Here is a 22479-nt window from a genome sequence, read left to right on the forward strand (position 1 = left end):
ATGACTTTATTAAGTATTTTGGTACATCATGATCAGATGACTGTATACTGGTTGTAATGTTTTTAGACATCTTTTAAACAACATATTTATCAAATCTCTTCTGCATTTTCTCAGGACTAACCTCTTGTGGCTCCACACTTCGTTTGCATTCATATACCTGCTTCTGACTGTGTACAGCATGAGACGACACACGTCCAAGATGCATTACAAGGAGGATGACCTGGTAAAGTTTATTTTATTTATTTATCCATAGTCAAATTCAGATGAATGCAATGTCCACTTAATCATGGGCTACTATAGAGACATTTGGAATGTAATAGTTATGAAGTACAGTACATGTCAACATCTGGTTAACAGATGTGTTATTTTCAGCAGTCATAAATCAAAGCATATGCTCTTTTCCAGGTGAAACGCACTTTGTTTATTAATGGGATCTCCAAATATGCCGAAGAGGTCCACATAAAACAACACTTTCAGTAAGCATTTCTCTGGTTTCATTTATTGTCAGACATCAGCAAGGCATTGGCTTGCACCTGCATGTGTGGTACATTCTACAGTGGGGTCAAAATTGATTGACATCATTGATAAAGATGAGCAATAATGACTGTAAAATAAATAATTCAAATACTGTATGCAAACAAAAATGGGAAATTATTTTATACTTAAACAAAATCTCTTTCTCTAAACAATTGCATTAACAAGCAATATTTTTTTCTGAAAAAGGAAGGGGTCAACATGATTTACACCCATAAAGTGGGGCCTCCCACTCCTCTTTCTATTCTGGTTAGCGCCAGTTTGCTCTGTTCTGTGAAGGGAGTAGTACACAGCGTTGTACGAGATCTTCAGTTTCTTGGCAATTTCTAGCAAGGAATAGCCTTTATTTCTCAGAACAATAATAGACTGACGAGTTTCAGAAGAAAGTTCTTTGTTTCTGGCCATTTTGAGCCTGTAATCGGTGATGCTCCAGATACTCAACTAGTCTAAAGAAGGCCAGTTTTATTCCTTCTTTAATCAGGACAACAGTTTTCAGCTGTGCTAACATAATTGCAAAAGGGTTTTGTAATGATCAATTAGCCTTTTAAAATGACAAACTTGGATTAGCTAACACAACGTGCCATTGGAACACAGGAGTGATGGTTGCTGATAATGGGCCTCTGTACGCCTATGTAGATATTCCATAAAAAAATCTGCTGTTTCCAGCTACGATAGTCATTTACAAAATGAACAATGTCTACACTGTATTTCTGATCAATTTGATGTTATTTTATTGGACTTTTCTTTCAAAAACAAGGACATTTCTAAGTGACCCCAAACTTTTGAATGGTAGTGTACATGTAAGTCTCTCATGGCTCAAAGTGGAAGACAGATAGACTTCATCACTACCTATTTTTGTAAGAGGTGTTAACAAGCTGAAGGTACTGAGCTGTCTATTTAAAATACTAGCCCACAGCTCGGACACCCATGCATACCCCACAAGACATGCCACCAAAGGTCTCTTCACAATCCCAAAGTCAAGAACAGACTATGGGAGGGGTACAGAACTACATAGAGCCATGACTACATGGAACTCTATTCCACATCAGGTAACTGATGCAACCAGTAGAATCAGAAGATTAAAAAAAAAACTAATAAAAATACACCTTATGGAACAGCAGGGACTGTGAAGAGACACACACACAGGCACAGACATGCATACACATAAGACACACACTATACACACATGTACACATGGATGTTGTATTGTAAATATGTGACAGTGGAGTAGTGGTCTGAGGGAACACACTAAATGTATGGAGTGAAGTGTTTTGAAATGTAATGTAATGTAATATTTTAAATTGTATATAACTGCCTTAATGTTGCTGGACCACAGGAAGAGTAGCTGGTGCCTTGGCAGTAGCTAATGGGGATCCTTAATAAATACAAATACCAACATAATTTCCCACAGTTTTTAGCATAATATATAGATCAGTTTTTGAATTGTTTATTTTCTACAGTCATTATTGCTCATCTTTATCATTGGGGTCAATAATTCCAGACCCCACTGTATGTGCCTTCAGGAAGTATTCATATCCCTTAACTTATTCCACATTTTGTTGTGTTATGGTATGAATTCAAAATGGATTAAAATAAGACAAATCTCACCCATCCACACACAATACCCCATAATGACAGTGAGAACATGTTTTAGAAAGATTTGCGAATGTATTGAAAATGAAATGCAGAAATCTCATTAACGTAGGTTTTCGCACCCCGTTGCTATGACGCTCCAAATTGAGCTCAGGCGCATCCAATTTCCTTTGGTCATCCTTGAGCTGTTACTACAACCTGATTGGAGTCCACCTGTGGCCGATTCAATTGTTTGGACATAATTTAGAAAGAAACACACCTGACTATATAAGGTCCCACAGTTGACAATGCATGTCAGAGCAGAAATCATGCCATGATGTCGAAGGAGCTGCCCGTAGATATGAGATTGAATTGTGATGAAGCATACAGTATATCTGGGGAAGGTGAAGAGGAAATCCCCCACTAAGGACTCAAAGTTAATGAACAGATTTATAATCACGGCCGGAGAGGTTACAAAGAACTTAATACTCAAAATACAAGTCTGTCAAAAGCTCTGAAGGGATACTCTCCCTTCAGTACTCTTTAAACTCGTGCACAAACTGGGCGTCTCTGCTCTCAGGGTGCAATAGGCTGATCATGACTTTGCACACACAGTTTCTAGGCATTGGGCCAAAGTAACATTGTGTTCCCTTCTTGCTGTTCTTCGATCAGTCCCTTCCCTGGGAGCAGAACATCCTAACACAATAACAAGAAACCACACGCTACATGTAGTCACACATTTGCAGACACAGAGGACGCTAAACATTTCCACTACAAAGGATCGGAAACTATTTCTACAGTGTTGAAAGTTCCCAAGAGCAATTTCCCATCATATGGAACTACCCAGCTGGCTGTCCATAAGCATATGGCAAAAGATTCTGTGGTCTGACGAGACCAAAATTGAACTATTTGGCCTGAATGCAAAGCACAATGTCTGGAGAAAGACAGGGGTTTAGCTGTGGCTGGTTAACACCATCCCTACTGTGAAGCATGGTGGTGGCAGCAGCTTGCTTTGGGGATGCTTTTCAGCGGCAGGGACTGTGAGACTGGTAAGGATAGAGGGAACAATGAATAGAACCAAATACATGCAAATGCTTGAGAACCTGCATCACAGTGCAAACGACCTTAAACCGGTCCGAAGATTTACGTTCCAACAAGACAATGACCCCAAGCATACAGCCAAAGCAATGCTGGAATGGCTGTAGAACAAGAATGTGAACGTCCTTGAGTGTCCCAGGCTAAGGCCAGACTAGAATAGTATTGAAAATCTGTGGAAATACTTTAAGATTACTGTTCAATGCCGCTCCCCATCTGATTTAACAGAGCTTGATAAAATCTGCAATGAAGAATGGGAGAAAATCCCCAAATCCAGATGTGCAAAGCTGATACAAGACGACTCAAAGCTGTAGTCATGGCCAAAGGTGCTTCTACAAAGTATTGACTCATGGGTGTGAATACTTATGTAAATGAGATATTTCTGTATTTTTCAATACATTTGCAAACCTGTTTTCACTTTGTCATTATGGGTTATTGTGTGTTGATAGATGGGTGAGGATTTTTTTTTTCATCCATTTTGAATTCAGTCTGTAATGCAACATGTGGAATAAGCCAAGGGGTATGAATACTTTCTGAAGGCACTATGTGGGAATTGGGTGAAGACCAGGGGTGTAAAGTACTTAAGTAAAAAATACTTTAAAGTACTACTTAAGTAGTTTTTTGGGGTATACAGTTGAAGTCGGAAGTTTACATACACTTAGGTTGGAGTCAATAAAACTCGTTTTTCAACCACTCCACAAATTTCTTGTAAACAAACTATAGCTTTGGCAAGTCGGTTAGGACATCTGCTTTGTGCATGACACAAGTAATTTTCCCAACAATTGTTTACAGACAGATTATTTATTATTCATTGTATCACAATTCCAGTGGGTCAGAAGTTTACATACACGACGTTGACTGTGCCTTTTAAACAGCTTGGAAAATTCCAGAAAATGATGTCATGGCTTTAGAAGCTTCTGATAGGCTAATTGACATCATTTGAGTCAATTGGAGGTGTACCTGTGGATGTATTTAAAGGCCTACCTTCAAACTCAGTGCCTCTGCTTGACATCATGGGGAAATCAGCCATGACCTCAGATTTTTTTTGGTAGATTTCCACAAGTCTGGTTCATCCTTGGGAGCAATTTCCAAACACTTGATGGTACCACGTTCATCTGTACAAACAATAGTACGCAAGGATAAACACCATGGGACCACGCATCTGTCATACCGCTCAGGAAGGAGACGCGTTCTGTCTCCTAGAGATGAACGTACTTTGGTGTGAAAAATGCAAATCAATCCCAGAACAACAGCAAAGGACCTTGTGAAGATGCTGGAGGAAACGGGTACAAAAGTATCTATATCCACAGTAAAACAAGTTCTATATCGGCATAACCTGAAAGGCCGCTCAGCAAGGAAGAAGCCACTGCTTCAAAACCGCCATAAGAAAGCCAGACTACGGTTTGCAACTGCACATGGGGACAAAGATCATACTTTTTGGAGAAATGTCCTCTGGTCTGATGAAACAAAAATATAACCTTTTGACCATAATTACCATCATTTTGTTGGGAGGAAAAATGGGGGAGGCTTGCAAGCCGAAGAACACCATCCCAACCGTGAAGCACAGGGGTGGCATCATCATGTTGTGGTGGTGCTTTGCTGCAGGAGGGACTGGTACACTTCACAAAATAGATGGCATCATGAGGGAGGAAAATTATGTGGATATATTGAAGCAACATCTCAAGACATCAGTCAGGAAGTTAAAGCTTGGTCGCAAATGGGTCTTCCAAATGGACAATGACCCCAGGCATACTTCCAAAGTTGTGGCAAAATGGCTTAAGGACAACAAAGTCAAAGTATTGGAGTGGCCATCACAAAGCCCTCACCTCAATCCTATAGAAAATGTGTGGTTAGAACTGAAAAAGCGTGTGCGAGCAAGGAGGCCTACAAACCTGACTCAGTTCCACCAGCTATGTCAGGAGGAATTGGCCAAAATTCACCCAACTTATTGTGGGAAGCTTATGGAAGGCTACCTGAAACGTTTGGCCGAGGCTAAACAATTAAGGCAATGCTACCAAATACTAATTGAGTGCATGTAAACTTCTGACCCACTGGGAACGTGATGAAAAAAATAAAAGCTGAAATTAATCATTCTCTACTATTATTCTGACATTTCACATTCTTAAAATGAAATGGTGATCCTACCTGACCTAAGACGGGAATTTTTACTAGGATTAAATGTCAGGAATTGTGAAAAACAGAGTTTAAATGTGTTTGGCTAAGGTGTATGTGAACTTCCAACTTCAAATGTATGTACTTTACTATTTATATTTTTTACTACTTTTACTCCATTACATTCCCAAAGAAAATAGTGTACTTTTTACTCCATACATTTTCCCTGACACACAAAAGTACTTGTTACATTTTGAATGCTTAGCAAGACAGGTGATTGGTTCTGACTTCTAAACTTGAAAACATGAAATATCCTTATTCATGTCACTGAGAAGGAGGAATGTAGAATGTTTACATTCTGTCACAATATGTTATTGTTAGACATCAGGGATCCTATGGAAAGGAGAAGTGCCACAGTCTGGTACAAGTCAACAGGACAGCTGTGAGTTGGTGAGGAGTGAGGAATTTGGGCTGTTGTCAGATGAAGTGAGGAAGAACAGATCACTCAAGTTTTGTCTAGCAACAGAGGTGTATTGGCTGTTCAGATGTGTAAGGAGGAGATTCAGCATAGGAGGAAGAGTTAAATACCAGTGCTTGTGTGAATGTCTTTGTCTGTTCAGCTGTCTGACCCTAACTTAGTTTGAGCTTTTCATAGTTGTCCGTCAGGTTCTAAATAACTGGGTAAAAACTAACACAGGAAAATTGTATAATTCACACACTTATCAAGAGACCATCTCTACGCCTCTGATCTGGCGGACTCACTAAACACACATGCTTAATTTGTAAAAGATGTCTGAGTGTTGGAGTGTTCCCCTGGTGATCTGTAAATTAAAAAAAACAAGATAATCGTGCCGTCTGGTTTTTTTTTTATATAAAAAAATGTCACTGCATTTTTAAGATCACTGACTTTATCAACTCTCATTATAGTATGGTAATTGTTTTATTTTCTCTCCATTGTCACACAGACAAGCCTATGAGAACTGCACTGTTCTTGATGCTCGAATCTGCTACAACGTAGCCAAACTCATGTCCCTGAATGCTGAGAGGTGAGACCATTACCTGCTGTTCACCAATTGTGTTCATTCTCACTTTCCTTTAGAATGCGTCATCACAATTTCAGCAACATATCAAACCCTCACTACATAAAATGGCATCGCTTGACAAAATTGTACAGATGTAGGATTGTAGGGCGGCCCAGCCCCTGAAGTTACTCTTTACACTGTATGCAAAGATTTCCTTTGTGTTGCCTTATGAATTCAGCCTTCTCTGTTTTGCTCTCCACATCCCTCATTCTGTCTTTATATCCTGCGGGTCTGATATCTGATTGGAAGTTAACTCAACAGTAATGCTATTAGTCAACAACTCAGATTCTTATTAAAAAAAACTCTTAGATTCATTGTCTCTTTCTCTTTTGCTCCTGACCTGCGTTGGTGAAATATACACTGTCTTTCTACCTCTCTCTCACCCAAAAGCTATGGGACATGGCACAAGCCATGACTTCTCTCTCGTTCCCGGTCTGATCATACCTAGAATAAGGCCTTATAACTTAAGTTTATGCCTTGTATGATTTTATCATTTATTTTACAATAATATTACATATTTTTGCCTTTGATAGACAACTCAGACCTTTCTTGAAAACCTATTACTGTAACAACTATAATTTGAGTATTGTTAAATCATCTTTATGGAGTCAAACATTTTAATAGGTTAATTACGTAGTTTTATCAATGGTCACATGTGAGGTATATATTATATAGCCTATGATAAATATTACTTTTAATTTGATCACTCTTGTTGCTGAGATTTTCCTGCGCAGCAATGCAGATGAGTGATTTACATAATTTCACTTAAAACCCATGGTTATATTATCAGTATTGGCTGTTCAGATGTGTAAGGAGAAGTAGCCTGGAGAAGTAACCAGGAGAAGTAACCAGCGATCAAGCAACATGATGGACTAAACGGACAAATACTGTTTCTGCAGGATTCTTTTGCTGGGACAATACAGGTCTAATTAAGACCCTACATCTGTAGTTACTGTAGAACAACTTCAGGTGGAATTTATTCCTGCCTTTTTTGAAGGGAAGAAAGCGCCCCCGTTTTTTTGTTGTTGTTGTTGACCAGACGTAGAGATAATACATTAATTAAACTCATTACCTCCTCACTCTCAACAAATTGGTCAAGGCAAGTGTAAGGTCCATAAAATAGTGTTTGAATTGTATATGGAGACGCAGGGTTGAGGAGTAACTACATGGGGAGTAACTAAACCTTAACCCTTCAGAGTTAATGCCTGTGGTGTAAAGTTACATTTTCCCTGACACTTAAAAGTGGCAAGTTTCGCTTTGCTTCTTGAAAATCCTATATCTTGAAAAGGTATCACGGGTGAACTACAAGTCAGTATTCAACATCTATCCATGTCTGAGGACGTCGGGAGATAACGTGGAAACCAGCAACTAGGGGCAACAGTGAGTGCTGTTACCATCAAGTAGGCGTTGGTTTTGGTTTTGCTAGGGTGTTGTGAATGGGGATGGTGGATGGGCGTCTGTCTCTGGTTCCAAAGGTTGCATGTTCGAATTCATCGATAGAAAGTTGTTTTTGATATTTTTGTTTTAAGTCTATTCCAAACCTTAACCATTACCTTAACCATTCAGCGTTAATGCGTAACTTTAAGAATTCTGAGTTAATGCCTAAACTTAGATTACTTTACGGAGTTTGGGTAATCCAAAAGTTACTTTACTGATTTATAATTTTGGTTAGGTAACTAGTAACTGTAAATGATTACATTGATAAAATAACCTACCCAACCCTGTAGACGAACCACTTTTTATTTTTTTTATTTTAAAGTTTTACCCTCTTCTCCCCAATTTCGTGGTATCCAATTGTTAGTAATTACTATCTTGTCTCATCGCTACAACTCCCGTACGGGCTCGGGAGAGACGAAGGCCGAAAGCCATGCGTCCTCCGAAACCCAACCAAGCCGCACTGCTTCTGCCTCCAACCCGGAAGCCAGCCGCACCAATGTGCCGGAGGAAACACGTGCACCTGGCTACCTTGGTTAGCGAGCACTGCGCCCGGGCCCGCCACAGGGGTCGCTGGTGCGCGATGAGACAAGGATATCCCTACCGGCCGAACCCTCCCGAACCCGGACGACGCTAGGCAAATTGTGCGTCGCCCCACGGACCTCCCGGTCGCGGCTGGCTGCGCCAGAGCCTGGGCGCGAACCCAGAGTCTCTGGTGGCAATGCAGTGCCCTAGACCACTGCGCCACCCTGGAGGCCCTTAGACGACCCACGTTTGTTTAAAGTTAGTCACAGTTATGGACACTGTTGCAAAGACATGTTATCTGTGTGACCTATAAGATATCGCAGGAGAGAGGCCTTATTTTTTTAGGTCTGTGAGTTCTGGTGACAGAAGTAGACCTTGATGACTCAGCAGTGGCCATCTTGATTTCCTACTCGCCCACTGGTGCTAAACACTATTGATCTCCAGTGGCTGGATGGCGGATGGCACTATTGATAAACTGCATGTAGTTTGCTGAGTAGAGTATTGGAAGCTATTTTGTAGATGACATCGCAAAGTCGAGGATCGGTAGATAGTCAGTTTTCGAGGGTAGTTTGGCTGCGTGAGTGAAGGAGGCTTTGTTGCGAAATAGAAAGCCGATTCTTGATTTGATTTTGGATTGGAGATGTTTAATATGATTCTGGAAGGAGAGTTTACAGTCTAGCCAGACACCTAGGTATTTATAGATGTCTACATATTCTAGTCGGAACCGTCCTGGATGGTGATGCTAGTCGGGCGGGCGGGTGCAGCAGCGAACGGTTGAAAAGCATGCATTTGGTTTTTACTAGCGTTCAAGAGCAGTTGGAGCCACGGAAGGAGTGTTGTATGGCATTGAAGCTCGTTTGAGGGTTAGATAGCACAGTGTCCAAGGAAGGCCAGAAGTATACACAGAATGGTGTCGTCTGGTGACAGAAGTAGACCTTGATGACTCAGCAGTGGCCATCTTGATTTCCTACTCGCCCACTGGTGCTAAACACTATTGATCTCCAGTGGCTGGATGGTGGATGGCACTATGATAAACTGCATGTAGTTTGCTGAGTAGAGTATTGGAAGCTATTTTGTAGATGACATCGCCGAAGTCGAGGATCGGTAGGGATAGTCAGTTTTAGAGGGTAAGTTTGGCTGCGTGAGTGAAGGAGGCTTTGTTGCGAATTAGAAAGCGATCTTGATTTGATTTTGGATTGGAGATGTTTAATATGAGTCTGGAAGGAGAGTTTACAGTCTAGCCAGACACCTAGGTATTTATAAATGTCCACATATTCTAGTGAGCGGAACCGTCCTGGATGGTGATGCTAGTCGGGCGGCGGTGCAGGCAGCGAACGGTTGAAAAGCATGCATTTGTTTTACTAGCGTTCAAGAGCAGTTGGAGGCCACGGAAGGAGCATTGGCATTGAAGCTCGTTTGGAGGTTAGATAGCACAGTGTCCAAGGAGGGCCAGAAGTATACAGAATGGTGTCGTCTGCGTAGAGGTGGATCAGGGAATCGCCGCAGCAAGAGCAACATCATTGATATACATTTACATTTACATTTAAGTCATTTAGCAGACGCTCTTATCCAGAGCGACTTACAAATTGGTGCATTCACCTTATGATATCCAGTGGAACAACACTTTACAATAGTGCATCTAACTCTTTTAAGTGGGGGGGGGGTTAGAAGGATTACTTTATCCTATCCTAGGTATTCCTTAAAGAGGTGGGGTTTCAGGTGTCTCCGGAAGGTGGTGATTGACTCCGCTGACCTGGCGTCGTGAGGGAGTTTTGTTCCACCATTGGGGTGCCAGAGCAGCGAACAGTTTTGACTGGGCTGAGCGGGAACTGTACTTCCTCAGAGTAGGGAGGCGAGCAGGCCAGAGGTGGATGAACGCAGTGCCTTGTTTGGGTGTAGGGCCTGATCAGAGCCTGAAGGTACGGAGGTGCCGTTCCCTCACAGCTCCGTAGGCAAGCACCATGGTCTTGTAACGGATGCGAGCTTCAACTGGAAGCCAGTGGGAGAGAGCGGAGGAGCGGGGTGACGTGAGAGAACTTGGGAAAGTTGAACACCAAGACGGGCTGCGGCGTTCTGGATGAGTTGTAGGGGTTAATGGCACAGGCAGGGAGCCCAGCCAACAGCGAGTTGCAGTAATCCAGACGGGAGATGACAAGTGCCTGGATTAGGCCCTGCGCCGCTTCCTGCGTGAGGCAGGGTCGTACTCTGCGAATGTTTGTAGAGCATGAACCTACAGGAACGGGTCACCGCCTTGATGTTAGTTGAGAACGACAGGGTGTTGTCCAGGATCACGCCAAGGTTCTAGCACTCTGGGAGGAGGACACAATGGAGTTGTCAACCGTGATGGCGAGATCATGGAACGGGCAGTCCTTCCCCGGGAGAAGAGCAGCTCCGTCTTGCCGAGGTTCAGCTTGAGGTGGTGATCCGTCATCCACACTGATATGTCTGCCAGACATGCAGAGATGCGATTCGCCACCTGGTTATCAGAGGGGGAAAGGGAAGATTAATTGTGTGTGCGTCTGCATAGCAATGATAGGAGAGGCCATGTGAGGATATGACAGAGCCAAGTGACTTGGTGTATAGCGAGAATAGGAGAGGGCCTAGAACAGAGCTGGGGGACACCAGTGGTGAGAGCACGTGGTGCGGAGACAGATTCTCGCACGCCACCTGGTAGGAGCGACCTGTCAGGTAGGAGCAATCCAAGCGTGGGCCGCGCCGGAGATGCCCAGCTCGGAGAGGGTGGAGAGGAGGATCTGATGGTTCACAGTATCAAAGGCAGCCGATAGGTCTAGAAGGATGAGAGCAGAGGAGAGAGAGTTAGCTTTAGCAGTGCGGAGCGCCTCCGTGACACAGAGAAGAGCAGTCTCAGTTGAATGACTAGTCTTGAAACCTGACTGATTTGGATCAAGAAGGTCATTCTGAGAGAGATAGCAGGAGAGCTGGCCAAGGACGGCACGTTCAAGAGTTTTGGAGAGAAAGAAGAAAGGGATACTGGTCTGTAGGTTTGACATCGGAGGGATCGAGTGTAGGTTTTTTCAGAAGGGGTGCAACTCTCGCTCTCTTGAAGACGGAAGGGACGTAGCCAGCGGTCAAGGATGAGTTGATTGAGCGAGGTGAGGTAAGGGAGAAGGTCTCCGGAAATGGTCTGGAGAAGAGAGGGGGGATAGGGTCAAGCGGGCAGGTTGTTGGCGGCCGGCCGTCACAAGACGCGAGATTTCATCTGGAGAGAGAGGGGAGAAAGAGGTCAAAGCACAGGGTAGGGCAGTGGTGAGCAGAACCACCGGTGTCGTTTGACTTAGCAAACGAGGATCGGATGTCGTCGACCTTCTTTTCAAAATGGTTGACGAAGTCATCAGCAAAGAGAGGGAGGAGGGGGAGGAGGGGGAGGAGGATTCAGGAGGGAGGAGGATTCAGGAGGGAGGAGAATGTGGCAAAGAGCTTCCTAGGGTTAGAGGCAGATGCTTGGAATTTAGAAGTGGTAGAAATTGGCTTTAGCAGCAGAGACAGAAGAGGAGAATGTAGAGAGGAGGGAGTGAAAGGATGCCAGGTCCGCAGGGAGGCGAGTTTTCCTCCATTTCCGCTCGCTGCCCGGAGCCCTGTTCTGGAGCTCGCAATGAGTCGTCGAGCCACGGAGCAGGAGGGGAGGACCGAGCCGGCCTGGAGGATAGGGAGACATAGAGAGTCAAAGGATGCAGAAAGGGAGGAGAGGAGGGTTGAGGAGGCAGAATCAGGAGATAGGTTGAGAAGGTTTGAGCAGAGGGAAGAAGATATAGGATGGAAGAGAGAGAGTAGCGGGGGAGAGAGAGCGAAGGTTGGGACGGGCGATACCATCCGAGTAGGGGCAGTGTGGGAAGTGTTGGATGAGAGCGAGAGGGAAAAGGATACAAGGTAGTGGTCGGAGACTTGGAGGGGAGTTGCAATGAGATTAGTGGAAAGAACAGCATCTAGTAAAGATGAGGTCAAGCGTATTGCCTGCCTTGTGAGTAGGGGGGGAAGGTGAGAGGGTGAGGTCAAAAGAGGAGAAGGAGTGGAAAGAAGGAGGCAGAGAGGAATGAGTCAAAGGTAGACGTGGGGAGGTTAAAGTCACCCAGAATGTGAGAGGTGAGCCATCCTCAGGAAAGGAACTTATCAGGGGTCAAGCTCATTGATGAACTCTCCAAGGGAACCTGGAGGCGATAAATGATAAGGATGTTAAGCTTGAAGGGCGGTAACTGTGACAGCATGGAATTCAAAGGAGGCGATAGACAGATGGGTCAGGGGAGAAAGAGAGAATGTCCACTTGGGAGAGATGAGGATCCCAGTGCCACACCCCGCTGACCAGAAGCTCTCGGGGTGTGCGAGAAGCACGTTGGGCAGACGAGGAGAGAGCAGTAGGAGTAGCAGTAGAGTAATATATATATATATAATATGTAATATATACAGAGAAAGGAGTCGGCCCGAGAATTGAACCTGTGTACCCCCATAGAGACCTTCCAGAGGACGCGGACAACATGCCTCCGATTTGACACACTGAAACTCTGTCTGCGAAGTAGTTGGTGACCAGGCAAGGCAGTCATTAGAGAACCGAGGCTACTGAGTCCTGCCGATAAGAATATGGTGATTGACAGAGTCGAAAGCCTTGGCCAGGTCGATGAAGACGGCTGCACAGTATTGTCTTTTATCGATGGCGTTATGATATCATTTAGTACCTTGAGCGTGGCTGAGGTGCACCCGTGACCGGCTCGGAAACCGGATTGCACAGCGGAGAAGGTATGGTGGGATTCGAGATGGTCTGTGATCTATTTATTAACTTGGCTTTCGAAGACCTTAGATAGGCAGGGCAGGATGGATATAGGTCTGTAACAGTTTGGGTCCAGGGTGTCTCCCCCTTTGAAGAGGGGATGACCGCGGCAGCTTTCCAGTCCTTGGGGATCTCAGACGATATGAAAGAGAGGTTGAAAAGGCTGGTAATAGGGGTTGCGACAATGGCGGCGGATAGTTTCAGAAATAGAGGGCTAGATTGTCAAGCCCAGCTGATTTGTATGGGTCCAGGTTTTGCAGCTCTTTCAGAACATCTGCTATCTGGATTTGGGTAAAGGAGAAGCTGGGGACGCTTGGGCTAGTAGCTGCGGGTGGGGCGGAGCTGTTGGCCGAGGTTGGGTAGCCAGGTGGAAGGCATGGCCAGCCGTTGAGAAATGCTTGTTGAAGTTTTCAATTATCATGGATTTATCGTGTGTGACCGTGTTACCTAGCCTAGTGACAGTGGGCAGCTGGGAGGAGGTGCTCTTGTTCTCCATGGACTTTACAGTGTCCCAGAACTTTTTGGAGTTAGAGCTACAGGATGCAAATTTCTGCTTGAAAAAGCTAGCCTTTGCTTTCCTGACTGACTGCGTGTATTGGTTCCTGACTTCCCTGAACAGTTGCATATCGCAGGGACTATTCGATGCTATTGCAGTCCGCCACAGGATGTTTTTGTGCTGGTCGAGGGCAGTCAGGTCTGGAGTGAACCAAGGGCTATATCTGTTCTTAGTTCTGCATTTTTTGAACAGTGCATGCTTATCTAAGATGGTGAGGAAGTTACTTTTAAAGAATGACCAGGCATCCTCAACTGACGGGATGAGGTCAATATCCTTCCAGGATACCCGGGCCAGGTCAATTAGAAAGGCCTGCTCGCAAGAAGTGTTTTAGGGAGCGTTTGACAGTGATGAGGGGTGGTCGTTTGACCGCGGACCCGTAGGGATACAGGCATGAGGCAGTGATCGCTGAGATCCTGATTTGAAGACAGCAGAGGTGTATTTGGAGGGCAAGTTGGTCAGGATAATGTCTATTAGGGTGCCCATGTTTACGGATTTAGGGTTGTACCTGGTGGGTTCCTTGATGATTTGTGTGAGATTGAGGGCATCTAGCTTAGATTGTAGGACTGCCGGGGATGTTAAGCATATCCCAGTTTAGGTCACCTAACAGAACAAACTCTGAAGCTAGATGGGGGGCGATCAATTCACAAATGGTGTCCAGGGCACAGCTAGGAGCTGAGGGGGGTCGGTAGCAGGCGGCAACAGTGAGAGACTTATTTCTGGAGAGATTCATTTTTTAAATTAGAAGTTCGAACTGTTTGGGTATGGACCTGGAAAGTATGACATTACTTTGCAGGCTATCTCTGCAGTAGATTGCAACTCCTCCCCCTTTGGCAGTTCTATCTTGACGGAAAATGTTATAGTTGGGTATGGAAATCTCAGAATTTTTGGTGGCCTTCCTAAGCCAGGATTCAGACACGGCAAGGACATCAGGGTTGGCAGAGTGTGCTAAAGCGGTGAGCAAAACAAACTTAGGGAGGAGGCTTCTGATGTTGACATGCATGAAACCAATGCTTTTTCGACCACAGAAGTCAACAAATGAGGGTGKCTGGGGACATGCAGGGCCTGGGTTTACATCCACATCACCCGAGGAACAGAGGAGGAGTAGGATGAGGGTGCGGCTAAAGGCTATCAAAACTGGTCGCCTAGAGCGTTGGGGACAAAGAATAAAAGGAGCAGATTTCAGGGCGTGGTAGAATAGATTCAGGGCATAATGTGCAGACGGGTATGGTGGGGTGCGGGTACAGCGGAGGTAAGCCCAGGCACCGGGTGATGATAAGAGAGATTGTATCTCTGGACATGCTGGTTATAATCGGTGAGGTCACCGCATGTGTGAGAGGTGGGACAAAGGTGGTGTCAGAGGTATGAAGAGTGGAACTAGGGGCTCCATTGTAAACTAAAACAATGATAACTAACCTGAACAACAGTATACAAGGCATATTGACATTTTTGAGAGAGACGTACAGCGAGGCATAAAGTAATCGCAGGTATTGATTGGGAGAGCTAGCTAAGACAACAGGTGAGACAGCAACAGCTAATCAGCTAACACAACAACAGCAGGTAAAATGGCGATGATTAGGCAGAAAGGGTCGGATTAACTACACCCAGAGCCTGAGTTCGCGGCTGGGGCCGACAGATAAAAATAAACAGAATGGAGTACCGCGAATTAATGGACAGTCCAGCAGGCATCAGCTATGTAGCCGAGTGATCATAGTGTCCAGGGGGCAGCAGTAGATGGAACTGCTGCCCGCGCTAGCGCTAGCACGCGGGCGACACAGCGCTTAAAGTTAGTAGCCCGGGGCTAGTATGAGCGTCTGCTCCGACGGAGGCCGATTGAAGGCACAGCGGATGGAGTATTCGTCGGCAGATCAGTCGTGGTGGTGCGGCGGGGCGCCGTGTCGACAGAGGATCCAAGCCAGATGGCGAAAGAGGTATTGTAGAATTTAGTTTGCTAGCCGGGAGATGCGCATGGCTCACGGCTAACTGGTGTTAGCTTCGTGGCAGGGGCGTTAGCCACTAGCTAGCTGTGAAGATCAGAAGTGGTGGTCCAGGGATTACAGCAGGAATCCGGCATTGTAGTCGAGAGATAGTCCAATACTGGTAGATTGGCGAGTATTATCCAGGCTAAAAACAGCGCTGGTGTCTGTGCAGAAGGTAAAAGGGGGAATACAGAAGATAGCCCTATTTGGTAAAAGACCAAGTCCATATTATGGCCAGAACAGCTCAAATAAGCAAAGAGAAATTACAGTCCATCCTTTAAGATATGGTCAGTCAATCCGGAAGAAGTCAAGAACTTTTCAAGTTTCTTAAAGTGCAGTCGTAAAAGCCATCAAGTGCTATGATGAAACTGTCTATGATGACCGCCACAGGAAAGGAAGAACCAGAGTTACCTCTGTTGCAGAGGCTAAGTTCATTAGAGTTAACTGCACCTCAGATTGCAGCCCAAATAAATATTTCACAGAGTTCAAGTAACAGACACATTTCAACATCAACTGTTAAGAGGAGACTGCGTGAATCAAGCCTTCATGGTCGAATTGCTGCAAAGAAACCACCACTAAAGGACACCAATAAGAAGAAGAGACTTGCTTGGGCCAAGAAACACGAGTAATGGACCTCAGACCGGTGGAAATTGGTCCTTTTGGTCTTTTGAGTCCAAATTTGAGATTTTTGGTTCCAACCGCCGTGTCTTTGTGAGACACAGAGTAGGTGAACGGATGATCTCCACTTGTGTGGTTCCTACCATGAAGCACGGAGGAGGTGTGATGGTGTAGGGCTGCTTTTCTGGTGACACGCTGTGATTTATTTTGAATTCAAGGCACACTTAACTAGCCTGGATTCCACAGCATTCTGCAGTGATACGCCAGCCCATCTTGTTTGGGCTTAGTGGGACTATCATTTGTTTTTCAACAGGACAATGACCCAAAACATACCTCCAGGCTGTGTAAGGGCTATTTGACCAAGAAGTAGAGTGATTGAGTGCTACATCAGATGGCCTGGCCTCCACAATCACCCGACCTCAACCCAATCGAGATGGTTTGGTGTGAGTTGGATCGCAGAGTGAAGGAAAAGCAGTCAACAAGTGCTCAGCATATGTGGGAACCTTCAGGACTGTTGGAAAAGCATTCCAGGTGAACCTGGTTGAGAGAATGCAAAGCTGTCATCAAGGCAAAGGGTGGCTGTTTTTGGGGGTTACTACATGATTCCATATGTGTTATTTCATAGTTTTGATGTCTTCACTATTATTTGACAATGTTGAAATTAGTACAAATAAAGAAAACCCTTGAATGAGTAGGTGTTTCCTAACTTTTGACTGGTACTGTATGTGTGAGCGTGTACAGTTGAAGTTGGAAGTTTACATAAACTTAGGTTGGGGTCAATAAAACTATTTTTCAACCACTCGATACATTTCTTGTTAACAAACTATAGTTTTGGCAAGTCGGTTAGGACATCTACTTTGTGCATGACACAAGTAATTTTTCCAACAATTGTTTACAGATAGATTATTTCACTTATAATTCACTGTATCACAATTCCAGTGGGTCAGAAGTTTACATACACGACGTTGACTGTGCCTTTAAACAGCTTGGAAAATTCCCGAAAATTATGTCATGGCTTTAGAAGCTTCTGATGGGCAAATTGACATCATTAGAGTCAATTGGAGGTGTACCTGTGGATGTATTTCAAGGCCTACCTTCAAACTCAGTGCCTCTTTGCTTGATCATGGAAAAATCAAAAGAAATCAGCCAAGACCTCCACAAGTCTGGTTCATCCTTGGGAGCAATTTCCAAATGCCTGAAGGTACCACGTTCATCTGTACAAACAATAGTACGCAAGTATAAACACCACGGGACCGCGCAGCCGTCATACCGCTCAGGAAGGAGACGCGTTCTGTCTCCTAGAGATGAATGTACTTTGGTGCGAAAAGTGCAAATCAGTCCCAGAATAACAGTTACGGACCTTGTGAAGATGCTGGAGGAAACAACAGGTGCAAAAGTATTTAAATCCACAGTAAAACGAGTCCTATATCGACATAACCTGAAAGGCCGCTCAGCAAGGAAGAAGCCACTGCTTCAAAACCACCATAAGAAAGCCAGACTACGGTTTGCAACTGCACATAGGGACAAAGATCATACTTTTTGGAGAAATGTCCTCTGGTCTGATGAAACAAAATAGAACTGTTTGGCCATAATGACCATCATTATGTTTGGAGGAAAAAGAGGGAGGGTTGCAAGCCGAGGAACACCATCCCAACCGTGAAGCATGGGGGTGGCAGCATCATGTGGTGGGGGTGTTTTGCTGCAGGAGGGACTAGTGAACTTCACAAAATAGATGGCATCATGAGGGAGGACAATTATGTGGATATATTGAAGCAGCATCTTAAGACAACAGTCAGGAAGTTAAAGCTTGGTCGCAAATGGGTCTTCCAAATGGACAATGACCCAAAGCATACTTCTAAAGTTGTGGCAAAATGGCTTAAGGACAACAAAGTCAAGGTATTGGAGTGGCCATCACAAAGCCCTGACCTCAATCCTATAGAACATTTGTGGGCAGAACTGAAAAAGCGTGTGAGAGCAAGGAGGCCTACAAACCTGACTCGGTTCCATCAGCTCTGTCAGGAGGAATGGTCCAAAATTCACCAAACTTATTGTGGGAAGCTTGTGGAATTGTACCTGAAACGTTTGACCCAAGGTAAACAATTTAAAGGCAATGCTACCAAATACTAATTGAGTGCATGTACACTTCTGACCCACTGGGAATGTGATGAAAGAAATACAAGCTCAAATAAATCATTTTCTCTACTATTGTTCTGACATTTCACATTCTTAATATAAAGTGGTGATCCTACCTGACCTAAGACAGGGAATTTTTACTAGGATTTAATGTCAGGAATTGTGAAAAACTGAGTTTAAATGTATTTGGCTAAGGTGTATGTAAACTTCAGACTTCAACTGTATATGCCTGTTTGCGAGTGTATGTACTGCTCTGATTGGATTGTGTGGACATACTGTATGTCACCATGCATTTGTGCAGGATTGTGCGTTGTGTGCACCATGTGTAGAGCTCTCAATATGATTTGTGTGTGTGTGTCGCCTCACAGGAAGAAGACAGAGCGCAGTTTAAAGTTCTTCACTGATCTCATGGCCAAAGAGCACATGCCCACCATGGTCAACCCCAAACCCTGTGGCCACCTCTGCTGCTGTGTCATCAAAGGCTGTGAGCAGGTTAGACACCCAGAAAACCATCACATTTATTAGGCTGTACCTTTAGGCATTTGCAAATTAGACTACTGTACAATGTTATGTAAAGTGTAATCTGTCATTGTATTTCAGGAAGAGGCGGTGAGCTTCTATACTAAGCGGGAGGCCAAATTGAAGGAGGAGTACAGAAAGGAGAAAGAGAAGGTCAACACTAAACCTCTTGGCATGGCGTTTGTCACTTTCCAGAATGAGGCCATGACTGCAATGTGAGTCGATCTCGACATAAGTTGATGTTTTTGTGGTGTATGTGTTTGTTTGTGCATGCATGCATGCATGCTCTGCTATATCTGAGCAGGATGGTCTTTCAAAATGCCTCAGTAGATCAGTGCCATCACCAAATGCCATATGTAATAAAAGCTTGTTTAGCCTACTCAATTTCCCTGCCATTTACCACTTTTCATAGAATCCTAAAGGACTTCAATGCCTGCCAATGCCATGGCTGCACATGTCGCCAAGAGCCCAAGTCATCCCAGTTCAGTGAAAGTCTCCACATCTACAACTGGAGTGTGAGCTATGCTCCTGACCCTCAAAACGTGCGCTGGTAAGAGACGGTGTCCTGCGCAGGGTGGGCCAGCCATAGAAATAGCATTTAGAGTACTACTAATTATATTTCTATGTGGCTAGCACCAACTATGATGTTGAGGTAGAACAAAGGGGGCAGCAAGAGAGGCTAAAATGGACTATCGTCAAATCAAATTTTATTGGTCATATACACATGGTTAGCAGATGTTATTGCGAATGTAGCGAAATGCTTGTGCTTCTAGTTCCGACAAGTGCAGCAATATCTAACATGTAATCTAACAATTCCTCAACAACTACCTAATACACACAAATCTAAATAAAGGAATGGAATAAGAATATATGAATATAAACATTATTAAAGTGGCATTATTAATGTGACTAGTGATACATTCTCTCTGTGTTAGTGATGGCTGTTTAACAGTCTGATAGGCCTTGAGATAGAAGCTGTTTTTCACTCTCTCGGTCCCAGCTTTGATGCACCTGTACTGAACTTGCATTCTGGATGGTAGCGGGGTGAACAGGCAGTGGTTCGGGTGGTTGTGGTCCTTGATGATCTTTTTGGCCTTTCTGCATGAGCGACTGCACTCCACACCTTTGCACCCAATGACAAAATGTGGCTATGGATGGAGGGGATGGGGTAATGACGGGTATTTGTCATTAGTGATCCTCAGGCCCCCATGACCTCCAGTCAGCTCTTCCTAAACCCCTGACTTTGGAGCTTTGCGGCTTACTGAATGCTTGCCAATAACTTAACCCACTCAGTCTCTCTGCCCATGCTTAGCTGGCTCCCCATCAAATCAAAATAAACGTTATTTGTCACATGCGCCGAATACAACAGGTGTAGAATTTACCGCTAAATGCTTACTTACTAGCCCTTTTCCAACATTGCGGAGTTAAAAAGTAAGACAATGGTAACACAATTAAAAAACAAGTACAAGGTTATATAAAATAAGTACTGTTACGGAGTCAATGTTCAGGGGTACGAGGTAATTGAGGTAATATGTACATGTAGGTAGGCGTAAAAGTGACTAGGCAATCAGGATAGGTAATAAACAGCGTAACAGTAGCATATATGTGAAAGTGTGTCTGTGAGTGTGTGTGGCATCAATATGCATGTGTGTGTATTGGAATGTTAGTGTAGTATGTGTCCATGAGTCCAGTAAGTGTGCATAGACCGTATGTTGGTATTTTATTAGGATCCCCATTAGCTGTTGCGAAGGCAGCAGCTACTCTTCCTGGGGTCCACAGCCAGTGTAAGAGAGTCAGTGCGAAGAAAAAAGGGGGTCTATGAAAATACTCTGGGTAGCCATTTCATTAACTGTTCTGCAGTCTTATGGCTTGGGGGTAGAAGCTGTTCAGGAGCCTTTCGGTCCCAGACTTGGCGCTCCGGTATCGCTTGCCGTGCGGTAGCAGAGAGAACAGTCTATGACTTGGGTGGCTGGAGTCTGACAATTTTTAGGCCGTTCCTCTGACACCGCCTAGTATAGAGGTCCTGGATGACAGGGAGCCTATCAAGATGCTCTCAATGGTGCAGCTGTAGAAATTTTTGAGGATCCGAGGGCCCTTGACAGATCTTTTCAGCCTCCTGAGAGGGAAGAGGCATTGCCGTGCTCTCTTCACGACTGTGTTGGTGTGTTTGGACCATGATAGGTCCTTAGTGATGTGAACACCGAGGAACCCAAAACCCACTCAACTACAGCCCCGTCGAAGTGAATGCAGGAGTGCTTGGCCCTCTGTTTCCTGTAGTCCACGATCAGCTACTTTGTCTCGCTGACGTTGGGGGAGGTCGTGGTCCTAGCACCACACTGCCAGGTCTCTGACCACCTCCCTGTAAACTGTCTCATCGTCATCAGTGATCAGGCCTACCACCGCCGTGTCATCGGCAAACTTAATGATGGTGTTGGAGTCGTGCATGGCCACGCAGTCGTGGGTGAACAGGGATTACAGGAGGAGACTAAGTATGCACCCCTGAGAGGCCCCCGTGTTGAGGGTCAGTGTGGCGGATGTGTTGTTGCCTACCCTCACCACATGGGGTGGCCCGTCAGGAAGTCCAGGATCCAGTTGCAGTGGGTGGTGTTCAGTCACATGTTCCTTAGCTTAGTGACAAGCTTGGAGGGCACTATGGTGTTGAATGCTGAGCTGTAGTCAATGAACAGCAATTTTCACGTAGGTGTTCCTTTTCTCCACGTGGGAAAGGGCAGTGTGGAGTGCAATAGAGATTGCGTAATCTGTGAATCTGTTGGGGCGAATTGGCGTGGGTCCAGGGTGTCTTGGACGATGTGAGCCATGACCAGCCTTTCAAAGTGTTTCATGGCTACAGATGTGAGGGCTACACATAGTCATTTAGACGGGTTACATTGGCGTTCTTGGGCACAGGGATTATGGTGGTCTGCTTGAAACATGTTGGTATTACAGACTGGGTCAGAGAGAGGTTGAAAATGTCTGGGAAGACACTTGCCAGCTGGTCAGCGCATGCTCTGAGTACGTGTCCTGGTAATCCGCCTGGCCCTGTGGCCTTGTATGTTAACCTGTTTCAAGGTCTTACTCACGTCACTGGGCAAAAAGGATCAACATCAGGGGATATCTTTATCTATATATTTCGGGGTATCTGACATTTTATTAGATATAAGGAGTAGACATGCTCCAGATACGCATGTCCTTCCTTTCATATACGGAGCTAGGATATCCTCCGTAATGGGAAGGTTTCTACAATCATCCAATCCCAACGTTCAAGACATACACCTGATGCTCGTGCACCCGCTTACATATTTGTAGAATATTCTATTAAAATTAAAATAAAAATTACATTCATTTTTATTCAAGAGCACATAAAGAACATGTATCATACGTACTCAACTTATCTTTGCTGTCTTTACTAAGGAGCGTAATTACATTCCCATCTAAAGGGTACATTTTGGCTGTATAGAGCAAATATTTTAAGTCTGAATGAGTATACAAGTTGGATTAAGCCACACAAAAACAGAAACAAACAAAAAGCCCAGAAATTACAGA

At 44.6% G+C, this 22479-nt stretch overlaps 1 protein-coding gene across 6 annotated transcripts in view; it reads left to right on the plus strand.

Annotated features, from left to right (window-relative positions):
• tmem63ba (transmembrane protein 63Ba) overlaps positions 1 to 22479 on the plus strand; it is a 96899-nt gene that overhangs the window by 47276 nt on the left and 27144 nt on the right. For all 6 annotated transcript variants that reach the window (XM_023983023.2, XM_023983041.2, XM_023983035.2 and 3 more), the window contains 6 exons: positions 115 to 223; positions 406 to 476; positions 6279 to 6359; positions 18786 to 18909; positions 19018 to 19151; positions 19349 to 19486. In XM_023983023.2, coding sequence (XP_023838791.1) covers positions 115 to 223; positions 406 to 476; positions 6279 to 6359; positions 18786 to 18909; positions 19018 to 19151; positions 19349 to 19486 — 657 coding nt within the window. The remainder of the gene's footprint in view (positions 1 to 114; positions 224 to 405; positions 477 to 6278; positions 6360 to 18785; positions 18910 to 19017; positions 19152 to 19348; positions 19487 to 22479) is intronic.

Source organism: Salvelinus sp. IW2-2015, linkage group LG1 (assembly GCF_002910315.2).
Source record: "Salvelinus sp. IW2-2015 linkage group LG1, ASM291031v2, whole genome shotgun sequence".
In the NCBI taxonomy this organism is placed as follows: domain Eukaryota; kingdom Metazoa; phylum Chordata; class Actinopteri; order Salmoniformes; family Salmonidae; genus Salvelinus; species Salvelinus sp. IW2-2015.